General features: G+C 40.6%; 1 protein-coding gene across 16 annotated transcripts in view; it reads left to right on the top strand.

The window, feature by feature from the left end:
- Positions 1-24,353, top strand: part of svila (supervillin a) — a 78,517-nt gene that overhangs the window by 10,641 nt on the left and 43,523 nt on the right. For 5 of the 16 annotated variants that reach the window (XM_040018761.1, XM_040018765.1, XM_040018762.1 and 2 more), the window contains exon 1: positions 16,036-18,649. The exons of 1 other annotated variant lie outside the window; for it this stretch is intronic. In XM_040018761.1, coding sequence (XP_039874695.1) covers positions 18,592-18,649 — 58 coding nt within the window. In that variant the 5' untranslated portion in view covers positions 16,036-18,591. Of the gene's footprint in view, positions 1-2,389; positions 3,777-16,032; positions 18,650-24,353 lie in introns of those variants that run through there. 10 more of the 16 variants (XM_040018757.1, XM_040018754.1, XM_040018764.1 and 7 more) reach the window with 8 other exon arrangements.

The following is a 24,353-nucleotide window of genomic DNA, read 5'->3' as shown; positions in this document are numbered from 1 at the left end:
GTATCAGCTAACAATAGCTAGCTTGGTTAGTAAGTCTTATTCATAAAGTGTAAAGGAAGAATACACAGAGACACATGGACTTCTTAGTGCTAACTAACACATTAATAAAACACTGGACTTCAGTCAACAGAACTGAAGTTTCTGGAGCTTTCCATACGACACAGTCAGAATAATCAACTGAAAAAAGGCTTTAACAGTGTTTGTGCACATACAGTTTAATCGTGGATGTGGCCTTTTCAGAGACTGGGTGTCTGGCTCCAGTACACCTGTGGCTATGATGATGCCTTACAGCTGGACGTTTGGAAGCTTATGGGTAATGACTCAGATTTTGAGTACCTACTGGATTCACTTCATGTTTCAGCTCTGGAGGTTGTCCACTGGTCTTGACATTCACTGTGTTTTGCAGCTTGCCTGGTTTGGTGGAGGTATACATTATTTTTCCCCTCTCTTTCTGAAACAAAACCTTTCGGTTTAAGCCTTTGGATGAAGTTGTTCTTTGAACTGGAAGAAACATTGTGGAGTTGGCCTTGTGAACCTGAATCTGTGCATATTTGAGTAGCAGAGGAGTCTTTGCTGACAGGTTTGTTACAGCTTCCTGCTGTTTGCTTAAACCATAATTTAGTCCTCGTTTTCCTGAGTTCCTTCAGTGTCCATACATACACGGACCCACCTCCAGTACAAATAAACACTCTCTCCAAATCCACCCACACGGTTCTCTCCATAAATTAGGAGTATGTGTATGTTATGTGTCTACTGTACATTCTTATTACGAAACCTTTTTTTTTTTTTTTTTTTTTTTTTGACATTCACCCATCAATTTAACTTCTCTCTCTTTCTCACATATATAAAATCTGTGTGTATGTGTGTGTGAAACTTGTAGCTCGCAGTGCTGTGTGAGATAAATATGACTCATGCCGAAACAGGACACTCTCTATGACAGCAGGCCTGAAACAAGAAAGAGGTTGCAGTTAGATCATGTCAGTTGTGTCAGTTCAAATATTTGAAATTAGTTATACTTAGTCAGAAACGAGAGACCAGACGCAGCTGAGTGAGGTCATGATGTGTGATGTTACCAGGTGCTTCCAGGTGCTCCCATCATCACCCCTCCTCCTGTCACGTCTAGGCAGTTAGGGCTGATCAGAAGTAGGTGATGACTTAAAGACGGAGTCATCACTAAGTGCCACAGGCTGACAGACAATATAATCATATGGCACATTGACGTCTGGGGAAATTTTAGATGGCACTCGTCATCAGAAAGGTTGCCTACCCCTGTTTTATAGGAAAGCATTTGTGCAGAATGCCTGAGATGGCACGGCCACGTGGCTGTATGTGTAACCTTGATGCACAATTGCAGAGCTGCTGAAGACTTCTGAACCCACCAGTGATACTTGTTTATCCATATTAATCTGATGATGCATTTCCTGCTGGTTATGTTGAAAACCAGTTAGGTTACCAAGAGCTATAAGAATCAGCAGCAGTAGTAGATTTTATTTGTTTTCCTTTCCACATCTACACACTCTCTTGTTGTTTGATTGCCCTAAACCAGTCTTTACTTGGTTTGTCAGCTTAGTCTGAGATGGTTACACCACTTTTTCACAATATTCATTCTCCCTTAATGCTCTTAAGTCAGATTTATTTGGGTTTGCTGCTCTTGTTGCTCGCTGTTTGGCTCACTTTCTGTTCCAAGCAGCAGGCAGCTGCTAAACCCTCTGTTCTCCGCCCAGTGAAAGTGGAACATTCAACCTTAACATAGACAGATGACACTGCATTGAAAACCAAACCGAAGGTCCAAATAAAAAATGTTCGTTTATGTCTGCTGATTGCTAACTTTGTAAGACTTTGATGATTACTAACACCATGCTCTTTAAACTGACAGCTACACTTATAGAAGAAGCGATATTTTGTTTTTATTTTTCACTTCTACAGATTTTATTTTATCTTTTAAAGTTCAGGATAATGTAAAAGATGCTTGTAATCATATTTAAAATTCAGTACTCTGAGGCTCTCTGGTTATTACTTTTTTCACAGCAGATCTTTTGAGTCCTTGCGTCATAAGGTGGTTTGGTGGCATCCAGAGGACCAACAACACAGGGTTTTCACTCATCCTAAGATAACGTGGGTTTAGGTTATTCTGCTGATTTTCCAAGTAGGCAACAGCTTATAAAAGTCTTCATAAAAAGTATTTGGGAATCTAAGGAAAAGCTGAAGCTTCCATAACCTTTGCTTCCATAATTGCTTTTCATAATCTGTAAAATGGTAGTAAATCTCAAAACTTCAGAAACTTCTTTGAAAGCAAACAGTCTATTCAGGTCTCACTTATTGGCTTTATGTGGTTAGCTTAGTTAGTAACTAAAGATTGAAGATTATTAAGATTCATATTTTTCATATTTTTAGACCTGCTAAACACTGCCACAACATGTAACGTAGAACCTGAATCCTGCTTGTGCCTGCGTTTGTTGCTTATGGCTGTTGGGCTGCGGCCATATGGGAAAGTAGCGGCCTCTGAGCTGTTGCTTTTTCTGGTTTATTGTTCCCCTGTTTGAGTCATCAGGGCCGCTGGAAGGAATGGAAAGGGATTCCTCCCCTTCCTATCTTTGCCGGGTGACTTGGTCTCTCCCCCCCCCCCCCCCCCATTTAATTCTCGTTCTTTGTTGGAGCTGATTAGGACAGATTCCCATTTCTGTTTATCACCAGCATGATGTCAGGCACACACTCCTGGTTGTACTTCCCCTGACTGGTTTCATAGTGATCCCTTCCCAGAAGTCTCGCTTATTTGCTAACTGTTGCTGCCTAAACAGGTCAGCACTCGTCACCGCCAAAAACCCACCCTGTTTTGATTTGTAAGCTGTGGTTACTGGTGAGCCACCATTTGATTCCACACTAGTCCGTCCAGTCCTAACCTTCTGACAGTCTGACACTGTCCTGCTTCTTTTGTTTTCTTCTGACTGGATATTTTTCCTGGAGACAATCTGTTCATAAAGAAAAACTGGAAGCAGGGGAGCTATGAAAGGTACAGCCCACTCATCATGCTCTGGCCAATCATTTACTTGTTATAGCTGCTCTCTTTTTTTTCATTTTTGTCCCATTTGAGCTGTATGATTGCTCTTGTGTGTTAATGTCCTTTGAAAGCCCGTTAGTCTAACTGGGGGCCCAAGCGGCAGGCTTTGGTGAAAGAGGGGTCTGGTTAGTGTAATGTCATTTCTGCTGCTGCCAAGTAGACATGTAGGTCAGTGGCAGTGTAGGATGATGAAGGCGAGATGGGGAGAGAAGACTGGAGTACAGCTGATAGACACAGAGGGAGCAGAGGGCCTGGAACTGTCATCGACGGGTGCTGTCAAGATAAGATGTCTGCTGTGTAAATACAGCTTCGGGGGAAAAATGCATCTTTTTATGGTCATCTCTTTGCTTTTCTTTGCAATTTTAACTTTTAATCAGACATCTTTTTTTACCCCCACTTTTTTCCTTTTTGTTTGACCCTCTAACTCCTTTATCTGCCCTCTTTGAAGCTCTTATCAGCTCTTTGACTGGCTATTTATGGCCACTTAGTGACACCTTGAAATCTTGTGCTGCAGTATAAGGTGCTCATGGAAGGTCTGGACCTAATGCACATTGCACTAGAAGCTGAAAGTAGAGACTGTGAACTGTTTAACAAGAGAAAGAAACTTTGAGTGTGCCGACTCATCTGGATGCTTACTGTGTAGTTTGAGAGAACAGAGCTGTGTTGAATGAAGGTTCAAGCTGGGCTCTGATGGGCATAAACAAGCAGCAAAATCGAGGTGAGGTTTGAAGTTTTGCCGTGTTACTGAACATGTGAATAGTACATGTCCACCCACTTAATTTTTGTAGACGGAGCATTTGGTTGCAAAATATTTGGTGTACTTTTTATTCAGTTAATGTTTTAGATGAATTCACTGGATATTATGTATTTAAAAGCTAGACGTCTAGGTTAAAATGGATTTTGAAACTTGTCACTTTTCTGGAAAATTAGCAAACATTTGGGCGATCCAGCTTTTGCTGGTTGTTCTCATTTTATTGACTTGTTATATTTGCTCATTACAAAAGTGAGACAGTGACTTTTCTTTCCTTAAAGTCTGAATGATATTCAGTCATGGAAAACAGTTGATTCTTTAGTTACTTTATTTATTTGCAGTTTATTTCTTGTGACTGTTTACACGTTATCTCCATGCAACTCGTCTCCTAAAGATTTAAACGATCATCCAGGTTTATTTAAACACATATTTTTGCTTAATGCTTTGGTTTTGTGCATAAAACCTGGTACAGGGATTCTGCAAAATGATCTATGACAAGAAGAAATGCCCTTCATCAATGTAATATAGAAGTAATGAATGCATTAGAGAATTTGTTTTTCAGCATCACATTGAGACAGGGTATTTCTTGAGCTTGGCATGGGTCAGAGCTTTGCTCTTAACAACAAGGGTAACAGGAGCAACTGAGAAATTCAACTGGCAACAACACGAAACATCTTATTTCTACAGTTGTAACATGGTAGGACATGCCCACAATACCTCACCTAAAAGGCGTCCAGAAGGCTTGATGCCCAAACCACTTCAACTGGCTCCTTTCGATGTGGAGGAGCTACTGTGCTTAAAGTCCCCCTTGAATGACTGAGCTTCTATCTGTAAGGCAGAGCCCAGCCACTCTTGGAAGGAGACTCCTTTCCGCTGCTTGTATCCGCAACCTCATTCTTTTGGTCACTATCCATAGCTCGGGACCATAGGTGAGAGTAGGAATGTTAATTTCTTTTATACTCAGCTCTTTTCACCACAACAGATCTGTTCTGCTGCCCCCATCTGTCAGTCTTGCAGACTTGTGGACAAGACCCCAAGACACCTAAAGTCCCTCATGTAGGACAGTAACTTGTCTTTGACCCAGAGTAGACACTCCACCCTCTTCCAGCTGAGAATCATGGTCTTGGATTTGATTGTGCTGATTCCAGAATCTTCCTTTAAAACAGGAGCTGCTGAGTATGCTCAGACTGCCTGCATGGCTGATCCTCATCAAAGGACATCAGCCAATGAGGGGAGCGGGTTTAATAGTACTCATAGTTCCAGTTTTTCTACATCCTGGGGCATTGTTGTGGTCTGTTTGCAACTGTTTATGGAAAAACAGGAGTGGAGTGCTTTTTGCCCTGATTTTTCTGTTTTGCTGACAGTTCAGTGTGGTCGGGGCATGTTTGCAATCAGCATTCAGTTCTGACTTAACAAGGGGCTAAATTGAAATCACATTTGCTCCCACAGTTCTCTGCTGGCTTTGGAAGAGCTAATGTTTCTCCAACTGCTTTGCTCTGCTAATTAGCTCTGGAGCAGCTGAACCCCATCGCTCTCAAAGCTCAGAGCACAATACTACAGAAGCTCAAAGCTTGGCCCTGTGCCCGCAGCTGCTTTTTATACCAGCTGAAAAAACTTTGAATTACTTTTACGGTTTACCTTTTCACACAGCCATAAACAAGCCAGAAATTCTGGAGAACGAGGTGATGTCAGGAATTAGAAAGCTACTGAGGCCTGTATTTATACTGTGGTTATGCTGCATGACCAGCACTAGATGGTGCTGTTTGCTGTAAAGCTTCAAACCACAGTGGAAGTATTTGTCTCTGATTCTGTACTCCAAAATATGTATAGTTGTTGTTGTTGTTGTTGTTGTTATTATTATTAAAAAAAAAAACAAAAGACATGTAATGTTTTCTCTGCCTACCTACTACATGAGGCTGCCTGTCACGTTGTGCGTTGCAGAGCCCCCACCCTTATCTTTGAGTCTTTGAGTTCCTTCCTTCCTCTAAGTCTGTCCAAAGAGTGGACGGACTGAAAGGAAGGTGTAATAGAAAGATGAAGGTTTCTCTGCGTCTTGAACAGACTGTTTACAGACCTAAGCTCATTACTAAGTCCATAGTTTATGTGTTTGGAGACCAGTAAGATGACCTGAGCTTTTTGTGCGAGACAGACAAAATGCAAATGCATTTGTCTGTTTAGTTTGTGTACACTGGAAGGATTACTGGCCTGACAGCTGAAATTGATCCAAGAGACCAGCAGAGGTCTATTTTAGGGAGATTGAGTGCTGTCAGAACCTCAATGTCAAAGTTCTTAAACCAGTTTTGCCAATGAGTTTATTTTTAGACACTTTCCATTAAAAGCAAGTTAATTTTATGTCCAAGGCACAAGCAAGGAAGAACAACTCCCAACTATTCCATACAGTTTTCTTGACCTCTGCAGCACTATACTGTCTGTAAGAGGAGTGGTACTATTAACTATTATTCATAGTACTATTAAGTGGGAATGTTTTGGAATCAGCAAATTCCTGCATAGATAACTGATGTTTATCAAAGTCACAAACTAATTTGGCTAATAACTCCAGATTTTCTGTCAGGTTTTTATTTATTTTTTAAAACTTAGGTCTTATCTTAGTTACCATAAGAAAAAAAGCACTTACTGCATTAATCTTTTTTTCTTCTCTTTACGCTCAAAAGAATATGTGCTTACAATTTCTCCAAGAACTACTTGGATTTGGATGTTCCAGTTAAAGTGATGAGGGTTGTAAAGATGCCCTTTCTCATAAAGACTCTAAATCTGTTCTTCTGAAGACAGACTGGTTGTTGTGAACCACATTATTCAAAGGGAACAGATTGAATTCAGTTCCTGCAAAGATTGCATCTGACCTTAAAGAAGTTTAATAGAAGCAAAGATAAACTGCAAAGCACACTCAGTAACTCTAAAATGGTAAATGGTCTTTTATTTATAAAGTTTATAAACCAGCTGCTTTGTTTTCACAGTGAGCAATGAATTCAAAATTTTATCAATAAATTTTAGAGTGTCATGACAGCAGTCCATAACCTTTTTGCTTAGGTTTTTTTTTTTTTTTTAAAAAAGAAGGGAATTCAGGTTTGGGATGGTCAAATCAGGCCTTACTACAACTATGAGCTTTTTTTAAGTTCCTAAATTCATCCCAAGTTTATAAATGCAAATTTCAATTACAGTTTTTGAGTGCAGCGTTTTCCTTTGATTTGACTTCCCACTGTCCTCGGTTTAATTGGCCTCATGACTAGTACTTGTGATTTTCATCATTTGATTGATCTGGCCTGCCGCTGTTGGACTGGGAAAGCACCGTTCTAAATTTGTCACCCACCTACCCACCTCTCGAGTTCACGCCTGCTGTAGATCTGGCCACCGCACATGCGTCCCTAAAGGAGGCTTGTAGATAGAAGGTGGGTGGGGGGTATCTGGGCCTGTCAGTCTATCTTTATGCCCCAGTAGTCCTATCCCACAAGCCTCCAGAGCGCTGACCTTCCACAAGGCTTAGAACTGTTAGACCCCAATATCCTGGAAAGACTTCTGTATCCACCAGAAACACTTACTAAGGATCATTGGCTCTTTGATTACCTACATTATTAAGGTATGTTCTCTACGGCTAGTGAGATAATGTGCTTAAGTTACTTTTTAAAAAAAAAAAAAAAAAAGATTTTAATAATGCAGCCAAATATTAGATGATTTTGAGATTGAAAAAATATGGTGTTGATAGGAAACAGACTTGCTGTTCTAAAATGTCGTTTTTAAGTGGTGTCGTTGAAATACATTTTAGATTATAATACAGAGGCTTTAATAATAAGCCGGTGTATTTGAATGTTTATGTGTATTTGAACTTTAACAGCTTTAAATTGCACCAGTCTATATATGCCTTCTTTTAACAGCGACTTGTTGCATATTTTATCTATGATTTTTGTAGAAAATATGTCGGGTGGGAGTTATTCAGTGATTTGTTTTATCTGTGTACGTTTCAAGCAAACTAATGGCCTGAGTGAGATTTGGAATCTGGGGGGCTGGTGAGCTCCTCCATGTGTGATTCATTCAGTGGTGAGTGACTGGTTGGGGAGACTACAGTTGCTCATTGTGCTGCACCTGCTCTCGCTCCGTCAGGACACACAGACAGAAATAGAGCCCTGCCTAACAGGGCAACACACACAAAACATTTTACACAAGCTTTTCCGTTTATACAAACCCCATCTTTAATTATTACTCATGACGAGCTTTAGCAGTGTTCTTGAGCCAGCTACAGTCAAACTGCCTGCAGGTGGTGTGTGAGGAAGTCTTTCTTAAAAATAATTTTCATGGAGGAAAAAAAACAAAATAAAGAAAACACCCAAACTATTTGGAATGAAATATTCAGGCTTCATATACAAACACTCCTGTATACATCATTTAGTCAGAAAACCCAGAGCAAAGGGAGTTATTTTTACCTCTGCTCCAAAAATACACGAGCCCTGGTTCACAGTCACTTAATTGGCTGAGGTCTGATCTGGTTTCCGACTTTGAGGAATAAGGGAAAGCAGAGTGGTGACGTTGTGACCGTCTTTGGTTACACATTGTCAGTGGTTGACTGTCATTTACTTTTCTCAGCTGTTTGTCGTGATGTCAGACTTTCTATGATTTCACTGGCTGAGATCCAAAGCACCTAATCCAGGGTGTGTGCGTGTGCGTGCGTATGTGTGTGAGAGAGAGTATTAATGTATGTCTTCTCTCATCTGGAGAACTTGAGGCAGTGTGATTGTCTATCATTTCCTTCCAGCGACTTGAGTTCAGGATCTGATGGCTGGTTTATCTGTCAGGATGGATAGTTAGGTCCTGTGCTGTTCTATCAGAGGACATGATAAATTTGACTTGGACCTTTATTTAAGGAACAGGACGAGCCTTTATGAAGGGTTAGTGTTGTTCACAGCTTTATTTTAGCCTGGACATCCTCTTGTCATTAGCCGGGGTTCACTAAACCACAGGAGTGATGTATTAAATAGTACTTAGAATAGCTTAAGCTTTGTTTTGTTTACTGTTCTGTCATTACAGATCAGCCTTTAACCTTGTAAGGTTCCTTCGTTTGATATACTTTGCCTTTGTCAAATCACTGGATCAGCATGACACTTGGCTTCACAGGTCATAGCTTTACCTTTCCATTGTCTGGTTAGCCATTGAATATTTTTAAGGAAAGTGATGATAAAATTGTGTAAAATGCCACTAGGAGTACACTGGCTTCCTGTGGTTTGTTTATAGCTCCTTCCGATCTTTCTGTGACTTTAAAAACTTTTTAAACACTGAATTAGCACTGTGCTAATGTGTCCATGTAACAAAGCTGTGTTGGCACAGCACAAAAAGTATCTCTACCTTTTTAATGTTTTAGTCAAACACTGGATAATCAAAATGCATAGATTGCATCTAAAGGATGGGCTTAGCACCAGTTGGTTAGTGAAGACTTACCGGGCGTTAATCCTCCTGACCAAAATTTACTAACTGACCTTCCTTCAGTATGATTGAGCCCATAAAATCATCAGGGAAGTGTTTGCTGGGCTCACAGAGTGAGGGATCCACAGACTGTACAATTCTTTTTGTAACCCAAGCAGTCGCCCCCTACTGGTCTTTATAAGAATGCTTATTGAAGGCACTTCGGCACTGGCTTCACTTTATGGAACCACGAGCTTAGTCCATGTTTGTATATTGTCTATGGTACAAAGGATTGAAATTTGGAGAAAGTCCTCTGGATTTGTGTTTATGCTTGCATTTTTTTTTAACCATGTCTCTGTAACATCTCACAAGGTGTTCTGGAATCCTGGACTTTTTGTAAGGAAGTACATAGAAAATTCAACGAGCCACAGATATTCAGAAAGAGAAAACTTAAAAAAATATATACTAAGGACAATATGCAGAATTTGGAGAGATTAGAAAGTTTTGCGGTGCTGAAAGCTTGTTGGGTTTTTTTTTTTTTTTGCCATGAAGCCACTTAGATGCATATACACCATTCTTTATGTAGCAGCCAGAGTCTTGCAGGACGCTTATTAGTCTTTGTGATCCCTTGTGGTGACTCTTGTTCATTTTTACTCCTACATGACAGCTTTTCTTTTATTTTAAAACCGCAAGCTCTGGGTCTGATATCTTATGAATGGTGATTTATGGAGCGCAAGTAATAGCATGTAGGAGGTAAAGTATTTGTCCTTGGCACTGACCTCAAATTTTGGTTTTGGATTTGTTCTCCAGCTGAAAGCATAGTCATTTGTGATTTTTGTTACAGTCGTGTGTGGTTCAAATGTTCAAATCAGATTGTGTCATTGAATCCATGTCCCATTTTGGCATGAAGTCTGCCTGGATTATCTTGAAACATTAAGTGTTAGCTGCAGCATTGAGCTGTGGTGTTGGATTTAGTAGATGAGATGTAGCTGATGTAAAGTGAGGGTGAACTAACTCTATGAGAATGTACTGCCAGCACTGTATTGACAGTCTATCCACAAGTCTATATGTTAATGAAGCTCAAGAACTCCTCTTAAACTGATGTGAATGTTGAAAAACTGGAATCATCAGGTTTGACACTAAGAGAAGACATAATTCCCTATGTTCTGTAAACTAGGGACGGATTGATCCGATATCTTTGCGATCCTGGATTGGATCAGTGAGCCCACTGATTGAGCCAGTCAGTGGGGCTTGGACTCTGTTAATTATATTTTCTGTTTACTCCAAAAGTGTGCAGGTTGCTAGCAGGGAAGCTAACACATAATGGAGGAATGCAGGAAGTTTGTAGCAAAGGTTCAGCGGAAATATTTGACATGTGCAATAACTTTTCTTTGAATGTTTGCAATAGTTTTTAACTGGACTGCAAACTGTTGTCAAGCAAGTTGATGAAAACCTTGGACACGTTTTTTAAACGTCTTCATTTAACTTTAACTTAACCCTGTTACTCTCTAACAATTTCTAATAAATTCCAGTAATGGTATATATTTGTTCGATGTATTTATTTTTTACATTCTGTTATAAAAAGTTAGATCAATTCTCTTCCTCAGAGATATAAAAATGAATGTAAACCTACTATTGGATCTGTACTTGGTATTGGCAGATACCTTTATGCTTCGTGTATCTGCCAATCTTAATGAATCTGGAAAAAGTTGGGACTTTGCATCTGTGCTTGAAATGCTTTCAAGGTAAAGCGTTGTTCTTTTTTTTTTTTTTATAAATCACCATGTAGAAGTCAAACACGGGGGCTGACTTGCCACGTCTGCTTTTGCTGGCCAAGACATGACGATCACTGTTAGGAGAGACTATTTAGCAAAATAGTTGAGTTTATTTAGGTATTTCATTGCTCTTAGCTGAGTACCTGTGCCATTGATAATGTTTATTCGGACATAGCAGAGCTGGACTACCAAGCCCATAGTTCACTGAGTTCCCAGCTCTTAACTCTGGAAATAATTGCATCTTGCCAGGCACTGATCATTGTAGCTACATTTGGTTCCCTTTACCAGTGGCAGCCTCCACTCTGCTGGCTCGCCTCACTCTGGGTCGAGACATGAGCTTTCCTCCAGTATCTCTATCCATACCCTTAAGCGTTCCCATCCTCCAGGATGACAGTTCCTGGGAAGGTGTCCGTGGCGCTTGAGGGTGGAAACAAATTCTCTGGCAAGCAGAGTTGATAAAGAATCTTGGTTCTGTAGCGCTCTCTCCTCTCACCAGATGTGCAGTGTTTATCACTCTAAAGCACACACGTGTTTATTTAAGAGCTCAAAGCTGTGTGTGCGGACGCGTGTATGCGTGTACACACGCTGACTTGGGTATAGATGTTTCCCCAGGGCTCAGTTGGAATCGGGTAGTTTAGACTTGTTTCAGCTTTGCAGGTGCATCACATGCCTCGTGGGTCACATAATCATTGAGGAGCAGATGGCTTATATAATTACATATTAATCCTAATTGCAGTTACAGGTATGGAAAGCGTGTTGTCCACTGACTGTTAATATTTTAGGTACTTAATCACGGGAGGAAATAATTCATCAAAATTTGTTGAGGTTCTTTTTTTTTTTTTTTTTTTTTTTTTTTGAGTTATGTTATTTTCTGGATAATTTATTCAAAGTAGACTTCAGATAAGCTCACATTTATTTGCAGGTATTGGATCTGCATTTGGTATTGGCAGAAAGAGAGAGCATATTTTCATATTTCTATACTGGCTTCTCTACATTGGCTCCTTGTTAAAAATCAGAATTAAATCTAAAATCCTTCCCCTCGCATATAAGGTCTTAAATAATCAGGCGTTATCTTATCTTACTGTATCACCCCAGTAGAGCACTTTGCTCTCAGACTGCTGCCGTACATTTAATTCCTATGGCATGGAAAAGTACAATGGGAGGCAGAGCCTTCAGCTTTCAGGCCCCCTTTGATAAAGCTTATAGTTAGGGCTGGTTCAGGTGACCCCAAAACCTCCCTGAGTTACACTGCAATGGATCAAGGCTCCTGGGGGCTACCCATGATGCACTGAGTATTTCTTTTTCATTCACCTTTTTATTTATTAATTTATTTGTTTGTTTGTTTGTTTGTTTGTTTAAACAAAGATAATTAAAAACCAAAATGCAGAGGAAAAAACAAACAAGATTAACAAAAATAAGGGATGACATTTTTCTAATGGCTTTATGGGAAATTAAGGTGATTAAATTATTTTCCACCTCCGTCCCTCTAAAAAAGTAATACAATATTAGAACATTAGTTAGCTCATGTTTTAGCTCTGTGTTGGGCCTAGAGTTGAGTTGCTGGAGCACTTCAGAGACAATGAAGTCTGCTTAAGACCTCTTATCTGTGTTATTCTGGGAAAGCTATGCTGAGGTGTTTGTGGGGGGTTTTCTGGGGGTTAATAGAGCACTATTGCCAGAGAAGGTCAGCGTTGCAGGATCTATTTTCAGTATAACTGTAAAGTTTCAAAGACCGTTCAGAAAGCAAGTTGATAACGAAGTTTTAAGGTCTTGTCCAGGAACGTCTTTTGAAGTTTGAGGTCTGATATATCTGACCTGAACGGCTTTTCAAAGCTCAGGCATCCCATAAAGTTTCATATTTGAGTCAGCTAGCCAACTTATGTTAACACTAGCCCTTTTAATAGGAATACATATGTTGGGCTTTTTTATTGGGTGAAAAATGTTTAGAAACGGTTCTTCAGTTCAGTCCTTTTATTTCACACAACCCACCCACCTTTAGGGAGCAGTTGTCACTTCTATACAATTTATGAATGTAACTTGCTAAGCGTGCTAGCATTGGATGATAAATTGGTACACCACCATCTGGTCTAACTATTTTCACTTCTGGATGGGGTAGACAGCCTAGCTTCAAAGTTGCATCACAATTATTATTTTTTTTTTAAATATCTGCATATGTTGAAAATACTATACCTTGTTGAAGGTTGTTCAAGTACCTCCCTTTTTAGGAAGTAAATCATAAACAGAGGGGGCATGGAGCTCTCACACTCATTGCTCATACTATGGAACTTGGATGCAAGACATTGCAATGACCTAACAATGTGACATTTTCATATTGCATAGAAATGTGTGCAGATGCTATGAAATGGCACAGCCCTACTTCTCCATAAAACTGACGTGAGGCTAATGTTAATGATGCAAAATGAGTCCAGAAACCATGATGGGACAGCAGCTGTGTCTTTCATATATATTATAAAATATAACATTTCTAGGCACTCCTGTGTTTTAGTTGAAGAGAAGACTTTAAACCTTGTTTTATCATATTTGGGTGGGTTTGGCATTTTATTTTAGATACAGAGCTGTTCTAAGAAGGGTCGGCAGACCCAGAATCACTGTGGGGTTACATTTATAAGAACAAAAAATTAGTGATCATGGAGATGGGGATATTGGCATCAGTTCATGAGTGTGAAGTTCGTCTGATGATTTAAAATGGTCCAAATTAAAGTAGTCATAAGTTCAAAAACCTCCAATAAATTCAGCATCCAGACTGGGAGAGGAACCAAACCTCTTTTAAAGTAATCGCTCTATATTGAGATCAAGTTGTCAGTGACATGTTGCAAAAACCTTCTGTCTTAACACACTATTTGAAGGTCAAAGGGCACCTAGAAGAATCTGTTTGCATCATACTGAAAACCCATCATGCCCAGTAAAAGACATTTAACAACATGGCAAATGGAGTTTTATCCTCAGCCTCCCCTCCTCTAACTCCCTTCACGTGTGCATATGAATATCTTTACCTTTCATTCGGCAGCCCCCCTATATGGAATTTATGACTGTGATGCCGGGGTTTGAGCTCTGTTATGTATCTGCAGAGACAGCATGGCCACATGCACTGGAACCGTGCACTGCTCTCTGGCCAGACAAAACGGATATCTTTCCTCGGGGATGCTATAAATCTGGACTTTATTTCTAGGAGCACTGCAAAAGAGCCCAGAGAAAGAGAGTGCCTTGGAAAAGCTCGCTCTTTTCCCTCTTTCTCCACATTCTCTGTCTTTAGAGAGGTTTTCCAACCGGGAATGTGATGCAGCCATTAGGCACTTCTCTCCTCGCAGACACGTTGTGATGCCTCTCCACACAGGGGGTCATTCTAAGTGCAAACATGTCCTATCTGGAAGTGTTTATCTAATAATGACCCCATGACTGGCTGCACATGTGAGCTTGTCCAGACTGAAACAACGTCCACCTTGAATGTGAACATCTGGGGAATGATGAGTGGTGAGGTGTGTCTCTGCTATTATGATATTAAGCACAAACTTCTTCACTCTCAGTCATGCTAAACTTCAAAAACGTAAAGTGTCTTTCTCACAGTGTTTAACGCCTTAACCTACCCATACATCCTCGCATTTTAACAACCGACTGCTTACGTACCAAATGACACTGTTTGTAGTACATATTTAAAGTATCTTGGGTAACGCAGCTTCATCTGAAATATTACTTTCATAACTTTAACAGTTAAGCTACTTTTCTTTTCATGCTAGTTACATTTCATTTGTTTTCATGGCTTAAGCTATGAATTGATTAGCTGACAATTTAGTTGTTTTCAGTTTTTATTGCTTAGGCTTTAATTGAACGCAAACTAGCAGAATGACTGCATGTGACAATTCAACTTATTTTAATACTTGCCCTTAAAGAAAACACACTCTGACCATACCAAAAGCTTTGCACTCACACTGAATGCATGCTTATTTTGGCATAAACCCATCATCCCTAAGCTTTGACCATCAGAACAACTTCTCACTTCTCTCATATAATAGATGAGTTTTGATACTTTAGTGGTTTCCTCAAAAAGCTCTCGTTCAATAGAAACACAGTTGTAGTCAGAAATTTACATACCCTCATCATGGGCGTCAATGTTTTTCTGTGTGACAGCAAAGATGTCTTAAATTTCTATGTTCACTGCCATTTGTTCCAGTTTATGGTCTCTATTCAACCATTCGTTTACGTGTTGTAGGCTGGTTTATAGTCTGCATGTGAGCATTTACAGGAGCAAACGCAAGCTCCCACAGAGTTTCTAAGGAGAGTAAATGGGAATTGTTTTCTGTGTTTCATTATAACATGGATTTAAAAAGAGTTTAAAAGAAGTAAACACAGTGAAATTAAGCTTAAACACATTGATTTTTAAATTAGGTAATCAGTAGCAGGCTTAGGTCGGCTGATTTGTTTGAAGTATTAAACAATACTCTGTTCACATTCCCCATATTTGATGAAATAGTTTTTAAAAATCCTTTTCTTTTAAAATTATTTTGTGTGCGCTTGTTTATACAGTACTGCGTCATCCTGTAATCCTGCCAAGTAAAATCTGATTATCCACCACAAAGACGAAGAAAACAAGAACAGTGCATCATTGCAGCAACCTGTAAAGTCTTGCCCATCCTTGGCACTGAAGACTCATGATTGATAATAACAGGGCAGAAGCAGTCTAGTGGTTTTGTTGAACTGATGTCATTCCTAAAGCCGATGAGTCAAAATCAAACATTACATACAAGGCAGACATCCAGATGGGAGGTAAAAGTTTTTCTTCGTCATTAGTACAGTTGCCACACACATTTAGAAATATGTGTGGGTGGTGTGTATGTGGTTTTGTTTTGTTTTCTTTTTTTCTTTTTTGGGGGGTGGGCGTGGGGGGGGGGGGGTGTTTGATATGTTGACATTAACGGCAAGACAAATGGCTAAATGCACATAATTAAAGTGGCTGGTTGACTTAAATTAAAAGTGCAAATTAAATAAATTTCCGCATGTTTTCAACAATTTATTGAGAAGTTGCTTAAAGAGGATTTTGGTTAATTATTCAAACCCTCTGACCTTAACTTCTGTAAACAGATATGAACATACAGAGACTGTAGGCAAGGACAATATTGAGTGATATTGGTGATTAATCAGATTTAAGCAGGCTTTGGTTGCACGCATTTGTAAACGCTGAATGGTGGATGGAAACGGATAACTGCCTGATGCTGTAAGCAGACCCACGGTGAGTGGATGAGACTAAAAGACGATGCTTCTGTTAACATATTCTTATAACCTTTTCAAAAGGGAAAAAAACATCCTCAGACCATTGATGGTTAAATAATTTGTTTTTCAGCACGAATCATTGCATAGTTTATCTCCAGCCTTCATACCCTGTTACTGAAAGTAGGTATTTTTGGTCATGCCATGTCAAAGCTTTGAGAGTGCATGAAAGGCCCACTGATATGTAAAAGGCTGAGGGTTAATTGAAACTTAGGACCTGAAATCTCACTTGAACAGGGAAGTTGCAGAGTGGCCTCTAGTTAAACAGCAACACTCATAATATTGTCGATGGGTGTTTCTTGCATTTTGAAATTCCCATTTATCAGCAGTTGTGATTATCAGTAGCTAAAGGTCAGCTAACCGCCAGCTTTGGCTGATAGTATTGGTGTCCTCTAGCTCCTTTATCTCCTTAGGTAAAATTCACTTCTATGCAAACTCATTCATTTTATGAATACACTGCATCAGTTGTCAGGTGTCTGTCAGTCTGCGAAACTACTGACATTGAAAGTAACACTTTGAGCGTTGCATGCAGGTAGCGCTTTCTCCACCCACTCAGCCACGGTGTGAACTGGCAGCTCTGTGATGGATGTGCGCCACTCACACGCTGAGCCAGATGAGCTCATCCTGGAGAGGGATCCAGACATGCCACCTCTACAGTTTACACACCATCGTCAGACAGTCCTGTTACATCTTAGCACACCTTTATAGTCCAAGGTGGTGGGAAAAGGCTGATTTATGTTCTTTGACAAATGTTATGATGGATGCATGTTTGTGCTTTTGATACAGTCCAATAACCTAGTTTAGATTTGCAGGAAGTTCAAAAGAGCTCCATTGAGATGAATATATTTTAAAGAAGGTGGTTTTTATTCCCCCCCCCCCCCTTGACACCTTTCAGCCACTGAATTGAGAAACTGACATTTGTGGCTGGTTCCATCCAAAAGATCTGCTTTATGTTGACTGCTGTGTGTTTGGCGCTGACAGCTTTCTCTCTGTGTGCTGCAGAAAGATAAGATGCATCACTTTTTTTCCCCCACAGTATCTTCTTAAAGGCACCATCAGGCACTGTGCCAGCCTCCCTGTAGTGCCCTCTCACTACAGTGATAAGCATGTCGTTGTCACATTGACGTATAGGTGAGGTGTGTGAGTGCAAGCACATTTGTCTTGTTCTTGGCAATCACGTAAAGCATATTCATACAATAGAAAAGAATGGGTTTCTACATGCCATGACTCACTGTGTAACATTGGTTTATGTGGGCTTGAGTCACACAAACACGTTTGATTAGTGTGTTAAAAGGAGAATTGTGGGGATATCAATAAATCAACCTAGTTCTCTTCCCTTTGCACCTCTTATTAGTTGTTCTAGGAAGAAGCAAACTGTTGGTGTAATGGTAACATTAGTCACGAGCAGACACATTTCTGTTTCCCCCATTACAGCTCACACGCTCCTTCGTTCTTTTCCTGACTTTGTTTCGCTCTTTCTTTCGTACCTTCTCTTTGCCCTTCCCAGCTTTTTTTTTTTTTTCTGCCTAGCTCCATGCTGTTCCTTTTATTTTGTCCCTGCTGAGAGATGACTGGAATTTCTCATCAGACTGAGAGGGTCATTTGAACTTTCTCGTCTTCTCTTCCTGCCCTCATTATTTCCACTCTCGTTCTCCAGACTCCGCACTATTTCTCTTCCCTCCCTTTTCTGACGCTCTGCACCGGTTTCTTTGGCATCCCACTCGAGTGTGTGAGCCAAGGGAAGGCAGTGCTCTCGTGGGACTCGCATAACTATCTCTCTCTCTCGTGCATGCACAGTTTTTTTTTTTTTTTTTTCTCTCTCTCTCTTTTTCTCTTCTCTGAGGCTCACTCTGAAGCATGCAGGACACTTTGCTCCAGTCTGCAGTAGAGAAGGGGCCTAATTTTGCTCCCTTGGCTAATGAGCTTAGCCCATGCTGAGCAGCTTTTAGACCTGCAGGTTGTTGTTATTGCGGGCACCGGTTAGTCCACATTGGTTGGTGAGAGGAGCCAGAGCAGAGGAGTGAATCTGAGAAGAGGTGTAGTGCAGCAAAAGCTTGAGCACTCCTCTGTTTGCCTGTCAGGACCACCACTGCTTATGCTGGTACTGCGGCTGGGACATCTTTCTCTCTCCCCCTCCCTCCCTCTATCCTGCTTCTCTCTAATACTACCTGACTCGCCTCTCCCTCCCTCTCTGCCTGTCCCGGAGCACTGACGGAGTACTTTTGTAGTCGCATCACTTCTCGGTCAGCTGTTCTGTCTTCCCGTGTCTTTCACTTCTTTTCTGTCTTAAACTCTCACCTGACTCTGTTGCCAAAATGTACCGGAATCCATGGATCTCGAATTACCTGAGTCACGTCAAGTTCTGCAGCCAAGGTAAGTGCAGTGACTTAGGGCTCTGCAGCTCAGATTTTGTAGCTCAGGCAGTGAGCTTGGGGACAGGTTACTCTGGTTTGGGCTGTTGGGACTCTAAGCTCGTAGAAGTTGGCAGGCAACAAACCGCAGACTCCCTTCCTCTCTGTTCACTGTCCTGCTTTCCAGCCAGCTGTCCTTGCACTGCAGCTGTAGCCTCCAAGGACACTATGTAAAGATGAGGGATTCTTAATACTGCAGGGGGCTGTTTTATGTAGGAAGCTATTTCAAGGCTCCATACCTACTTGGACGTTTAAAAAAGTGCTTTTATGGATGTGTTGTGAAGGTGTATATGGTTTTGCACTGAATTAAACAAAATTTACTGACTTTGGAACATTTGGGTCATTAGGAGTATTCAGTAGGTTTTTTTTTTCTTCTTTTTCTTCAGTCTAGATACAGAGATAGATATAGAGAAATAGAGATGGATAGAGAGATAGACACAGAGATGCTGTATGGATATGATCTGTTGCACAGCACTTAAGCACTGTGTCATAAGAGAGCAGTGAATAGCTGAGCTCAGTAAGCTGTTAAAGACGGTCTCCATGTGCAGGGAAAAAGTAGAACCTGGTAATCAGGACAAAGTAACTATTTTTAAGCAAGACATGTTGTTGCAGAAATATCTACTTTCAACATATTTTTGTACTTGACACAATTTATTTGACTAAATGTTTTCACTACACATGTCCTTCATTTATAACATCGAATTGTCAGAGAAGCTAGTAGTGTCTGATCTGTCAGTATTGTCATTTATAAAAGCTGAAAAATGAAAGGGTCATTGCATAGGTTGACCAACAGAGGGCACACTGCAACTTCACTGCTGGCAAAAACTTTGTTAAAATTTTTGCTTCAGAACTTGAGTTTCTTGTTTAAGGTCAGCTCTTTCAGATGAAATTTGTGAACTGGACAAGAACAGCATTCAGTGAAAAGCCAGCAAATATGTCGCAAAACGCCATTTCAAAACGACAACCTCCTTAAAACTTGTATCATTGACTTTAAACTGCAGAACGATGGTATTTAAAGACAAACTTTAGCAGCAATGATTGATTTCATGTCAATCATCCATCCATCCATTCGCTACCGCTTATCCTTTTCAGGGTCGCGGGGGGTGCTGGAGCCAATCCCAGCTGTCATAGGGCGAGAGGCGGGGTACACCCTGGACAGGTCGCCAGTCTGTCGCAGGGCTAACACACAAGGACAGACAACCATTCACATTCACTCACACATTCACACCTAGTGGCAATTTGGATTATCCAATTAACCTATCCCCACAAGCTGCATGTCTTTGGATGGTGGGAGGAAGCCGGAGTACCCGGAGGGAACCCACGCAGACACGGGGAGAACATGCAAACTCCACACAGAAAGACCCTGGCCTGATGGTGGAATTGAACTCAGGACCTTCTTGCTGTGCGGCAACAGTGCTAGCCACCGTGCCGTCAATCATTAATCAACAATTTTGAATTCGAAAGGTTTGAATAGAACGCAAAGCTTGGTCTAGTGCTCTAAATGTCCCAATTATTCATGTGTTTGTAATATATAAATGTCATATTGTGTATATCAGAAGCACTGGCTGACGTCCTGACAGGTACAAACACGTGAGAAGTACTGACATGTTTGTACCTGTCAGTACTCAGCATTAGAGACAATGTGGCATCACAGATTAATATTATCAGTGTTGAGGTCTACGTTACAGTTTTTGCATTATTTCCTTCACCCCTGTTTATATACCCACTGATTGGCCACTAGTTGATACCTGTGTTTGTCTGAATGCATCTCATTATATTTTCTAACTGACACCTGAGTGTTTAGATCTGCTTGTCTGTGTTAAGATGGATGTGAATCTGCAGCAGGTGGCCCTCAGTGTCAGGCTTTTATGTGAGCATACAGAATAGTCTTGTGTTGTTCGGAGGAGGATGTGCTTTGAAGCTTGTTTGAGGAGTTTAGGTTGTAGAAGTACGCTTTCATTCAACTTTGCAGCTGAACTGCTTTTATAACCACTAATACTAGTGTTTAAGACCTAATTGGCTTATTGTGGCATCCCTGTGCTTAGAACACTGTTTGGTAGCAGTGGCCTCACCTAATTTCTGTCTCTCCATCTGTTTTTTTTTTTTTTTTTTTTTTTTTCCCTCTCCCCTCAATGCCTTAATTCTTAAGCTCCTGTTAGTGTGGAGGCTTTAGTTGCAGCTTGAGCCTCCCAGCACACAGAATCGGTGGGCAACTGGAAAATTGGTGGGGGGTGCTGAGACTTAAATGTCAGGCACTTCAGGTGTGATGTAATTCATACAGATAAAGGGTGGTTACTTTTGGGCCTGCTGTAATCCCAGGAATCAAAGTTAATCCTGGATCGTAAATTAGACATATGGTCAGCCACTGATGCCTCTTTGGCTGCCACACTGGGTGTATTGTGGGTTAAGACATGGAGCTTTAGCCTCATGTTACTGTCAAGTTTATCAGAGCCTTCCCAAAGTTAACTTAGCTTCTTTGTTAACAGACAGTGTTATACAACAACCTTTGATACCATCACATAAAAGGCTTGTACACTTCAGAACCTCAATGACACTCCACTGAATCGTGAAATGATTTTATCCTCATGTTTTATCTGCATCAAGCTGCCTTTACAGCGTCATCGACACACACGGGGCACAGTGCTGAGGAATTCCTGGCGTATTCCCTTGCGGCTATAGCAGCCATAGTGTTTCTGTAGATTACAGCCAGCATCAAAGGCTGTGGGACATCTGTGATCTTTGTGGAGGTTTTTATGCCTGTGTCTGGAATGACGAATGAATTGAGGCCCTTTCTGGGAACCGTGGGGATGGTGGTGGAGGGTGGTGTCACTCCTGATGGACCACATGCCACAACATATAGAGTATATGAGGTGTAAAAGGAGTACAGGTCTGGTTTGTGAAGAATTAAGTCTGAGACTTCACAATAGCATAAGACGGCTGCCCCCAAGGGTAAGAAGGCGGGGGTTATTTTTTGCAAAAGCAGCTAGTTAAACTTTACATCTGGTTTTGTTTCACACTATAATTTAAATGGAAATTAAGATATTTTTCAGTTTTGTTATTCCTAAACATTTAAATCCACTGACCACTTACATTATAGACATCTGAAAAGCATGAATGATGCCAAGAACAAATGGGGTAACGTGGACGAGTACTGAAATCGGTGTGGTTCATAACACGCGCACACACACACTTTCATATCTTAGTGAGGACATCTAATTGGCAATGCTTTCTCTAGCTGCTTACTCTAGCCATGAAAAATTAATGTCTAACCCTTACCTTATACCTAACCATAACCCAACTGTAGCCCTGGCACTAAAACCACATTTTGAGCCTCAAAAATGCCTTCGAACAAGCCTGATTATTTTTTTTTTTTATTATTATTTCTTATCCAAATGTTAGTAAATTAACTCCTTTATTCTCATGTATTTCCAGTTTACTCATTAAATTAACAGCATTAGACATCTTTAGATTTCATCAGACTTCACCTCCTTTAACCTGGCATTCATGGCTCCATGTGGGTATCACAGTACAGAAAGATGAAATGGCGATGCAATATTGTGGATGTTTTTAAAGTAATCTTGTGGTTGCTGTGGCCGTGGTAGTCTGTATTAAGACACCCAACAATTTGTATCAATTTAGTATGGTTATGTAAAAGATAGCATTAGTTGTGGAGAAAGGGTAAATGATCACTTTCTTTCTTTATTTATGCTTCTTGAACAAGCAGTGGGATATAAGACACACGTTGGCTTTTTACCAGTAACAAAGGTTTCGATTTCACTTAAATTACAAGGAGTTGTAATTGTTAGCTCTGGATAAATGTTGTCTTTCACGTCACCTCAATTGTCTCCAACATGGCTATTAGCTGTGGTCTGTGGAGCTCAACATAGCCTTCACTTATTGAAGAGTTTTGGAACCTAACTGTGACAGTTGAGCCCAACACAGTCACATGTTTAGTTTGGCATCTGGACCAGAGCTGGAAGGCTGCCCTCCAGTACAGCAGTCTAATATTCAACACTACTTGTTTAAAGAAGGCTACATTTGTAAAGTCATCCACATGTTAAGTGATACTGCTTCGTGTATCATCAATATCGCGTATTGCTTTGTAGCTGACGTTTGGTCAATAGTGGTCATTTCATTGTGTAGAAAACTCTCTATTGCATTTATTTATAGCTTTAACTCAAAGTTGTGAGAAGCTTAATTCAGGACTGTCTCATTTTCTATTGCTAATGGAAATCTCAACAACTGTAATTTAAAAAATACTGAATAATAGGTGCATACCAAAAAAAATATACAAGATGAATTGGACATATAGCTAAGCTTTTAAAAAAAAATACTGTTTGAAAGGAGAAAACCACCGAACACAAATGCCTTACCGTTTCAAGTGTGAAGCACGGTGGAGGGAGCATCATAGTCACGAGGGAGCAATGGATTCAGCTTTTTATAGGAGAAAACCAGGATATCAGTTCTAGATCTGAATCTCGGGGAAAAAATGGAATGATGAAAACACCCAAAGAGCACAACTAAATTAAGAAAAAAAAATGGCCTAGTCCTGACCTTAATCTGTCTGAGATGATATCACAGAAATATCAAGAAATAATAGCTTCCTCAACCTTTTGCTGGTCTCAAAAATTAATGTTCAAAAGTCTGTTACTGCCAAAGATTAAGTTGCAATTAAGCTTGTATAAAATCTAAACTTCATCTATGTGTGATCAGTAAAGAGACTTTATACCTGCTTGAATGATGTTGACTTAATCTTTTTGACTCTGGTCAAAAGAAAACGCAGTCAACTCTGAATAAGATTATCATTCAAGGCTCACTGTGTTTCAGCAGCCCTATTCCATCCAGCTGAAACAATACTCAACTACCCCTAAACCCATACCCGCACACCACCTTCTCCAAATAGACCTCCTTTCTTCTCAAATGTCTCAGATGATGTTTTGCTTAAGTAGGAGGGATTGAAAGCATCAACCCAAACATCTTTAACAGGGACTAACAGATCTGGAATGGGGAAAGGAGGGGCGGGGGTTAGTTTGGGGTGGGTAGCCACTGGGGAGATGTTAGGGGTTTGGGTGGAGCAGTGGGCAAGTTTAATGGGGTGGGGGGATTTGACCTTGAGGTGAACTCGGAGGGGATGGAAGTAGGACCACATGTTTCTCCCGAAATTGCACAGCTCTGGCTACTCAGAGGTCCAAGTGCAGCCAGAACCGCACGTTTGAGGTTTAGAGCAAATAGCAAGCATAGATGTTCCCTACAGGGATGTGTTGCACAACTTGGGTTCCTCATGAGACTGTTGTGATGTTTAATACCCACTAATGCCCCATTTTGGTGGGATGGGGGGTACTGAGGCTGTATGTCTCTGTAGGCAGGTGTTTATACCACATTGTTCCCGTGTTTACCGACTTGATTTTTCTTCCTAATACACACCAGACTGTAGAAAGTTGGATTGTGTATATAATTAGGTTTTATCATACAGTATGCTTCTGATGGCTGAGGAAACTATCTGTGCTCTCTGTATTCCTGGAGGGTGCAGTGTAGAAATGCTACCCAGTGACAATGATCCCATCTGCACTGCAACTTTGATGTGTGGTGAAACTGCACTGTATACAGGCCGTCAAACGCTCTGATGTATGACCTCATGCACAACACATAGACTGATGCTTAAGAAG

Source organism: Simochromis diagramma, unplaced genomic scaffold, assembly GCF_900408965.1.
Source record: "Simochromis diagramma unplaced genomic scaffold, fSimDia1.1 OVJJ01000717.1, whole genome shotgun sequence".
In the NCBI taxonomy this organism is placed as follows: Eukaryota; Metazoa; Chordata; class Actinopteri; order Cichliformes; family Cichlidae; genus Simochromis; species Simochromis diagramma.
The sequence above is the reverse complement of the archived record's forward strand: the minus strand, read 5'-3'. Positions and strand labels throughout refer to the sequence as shown.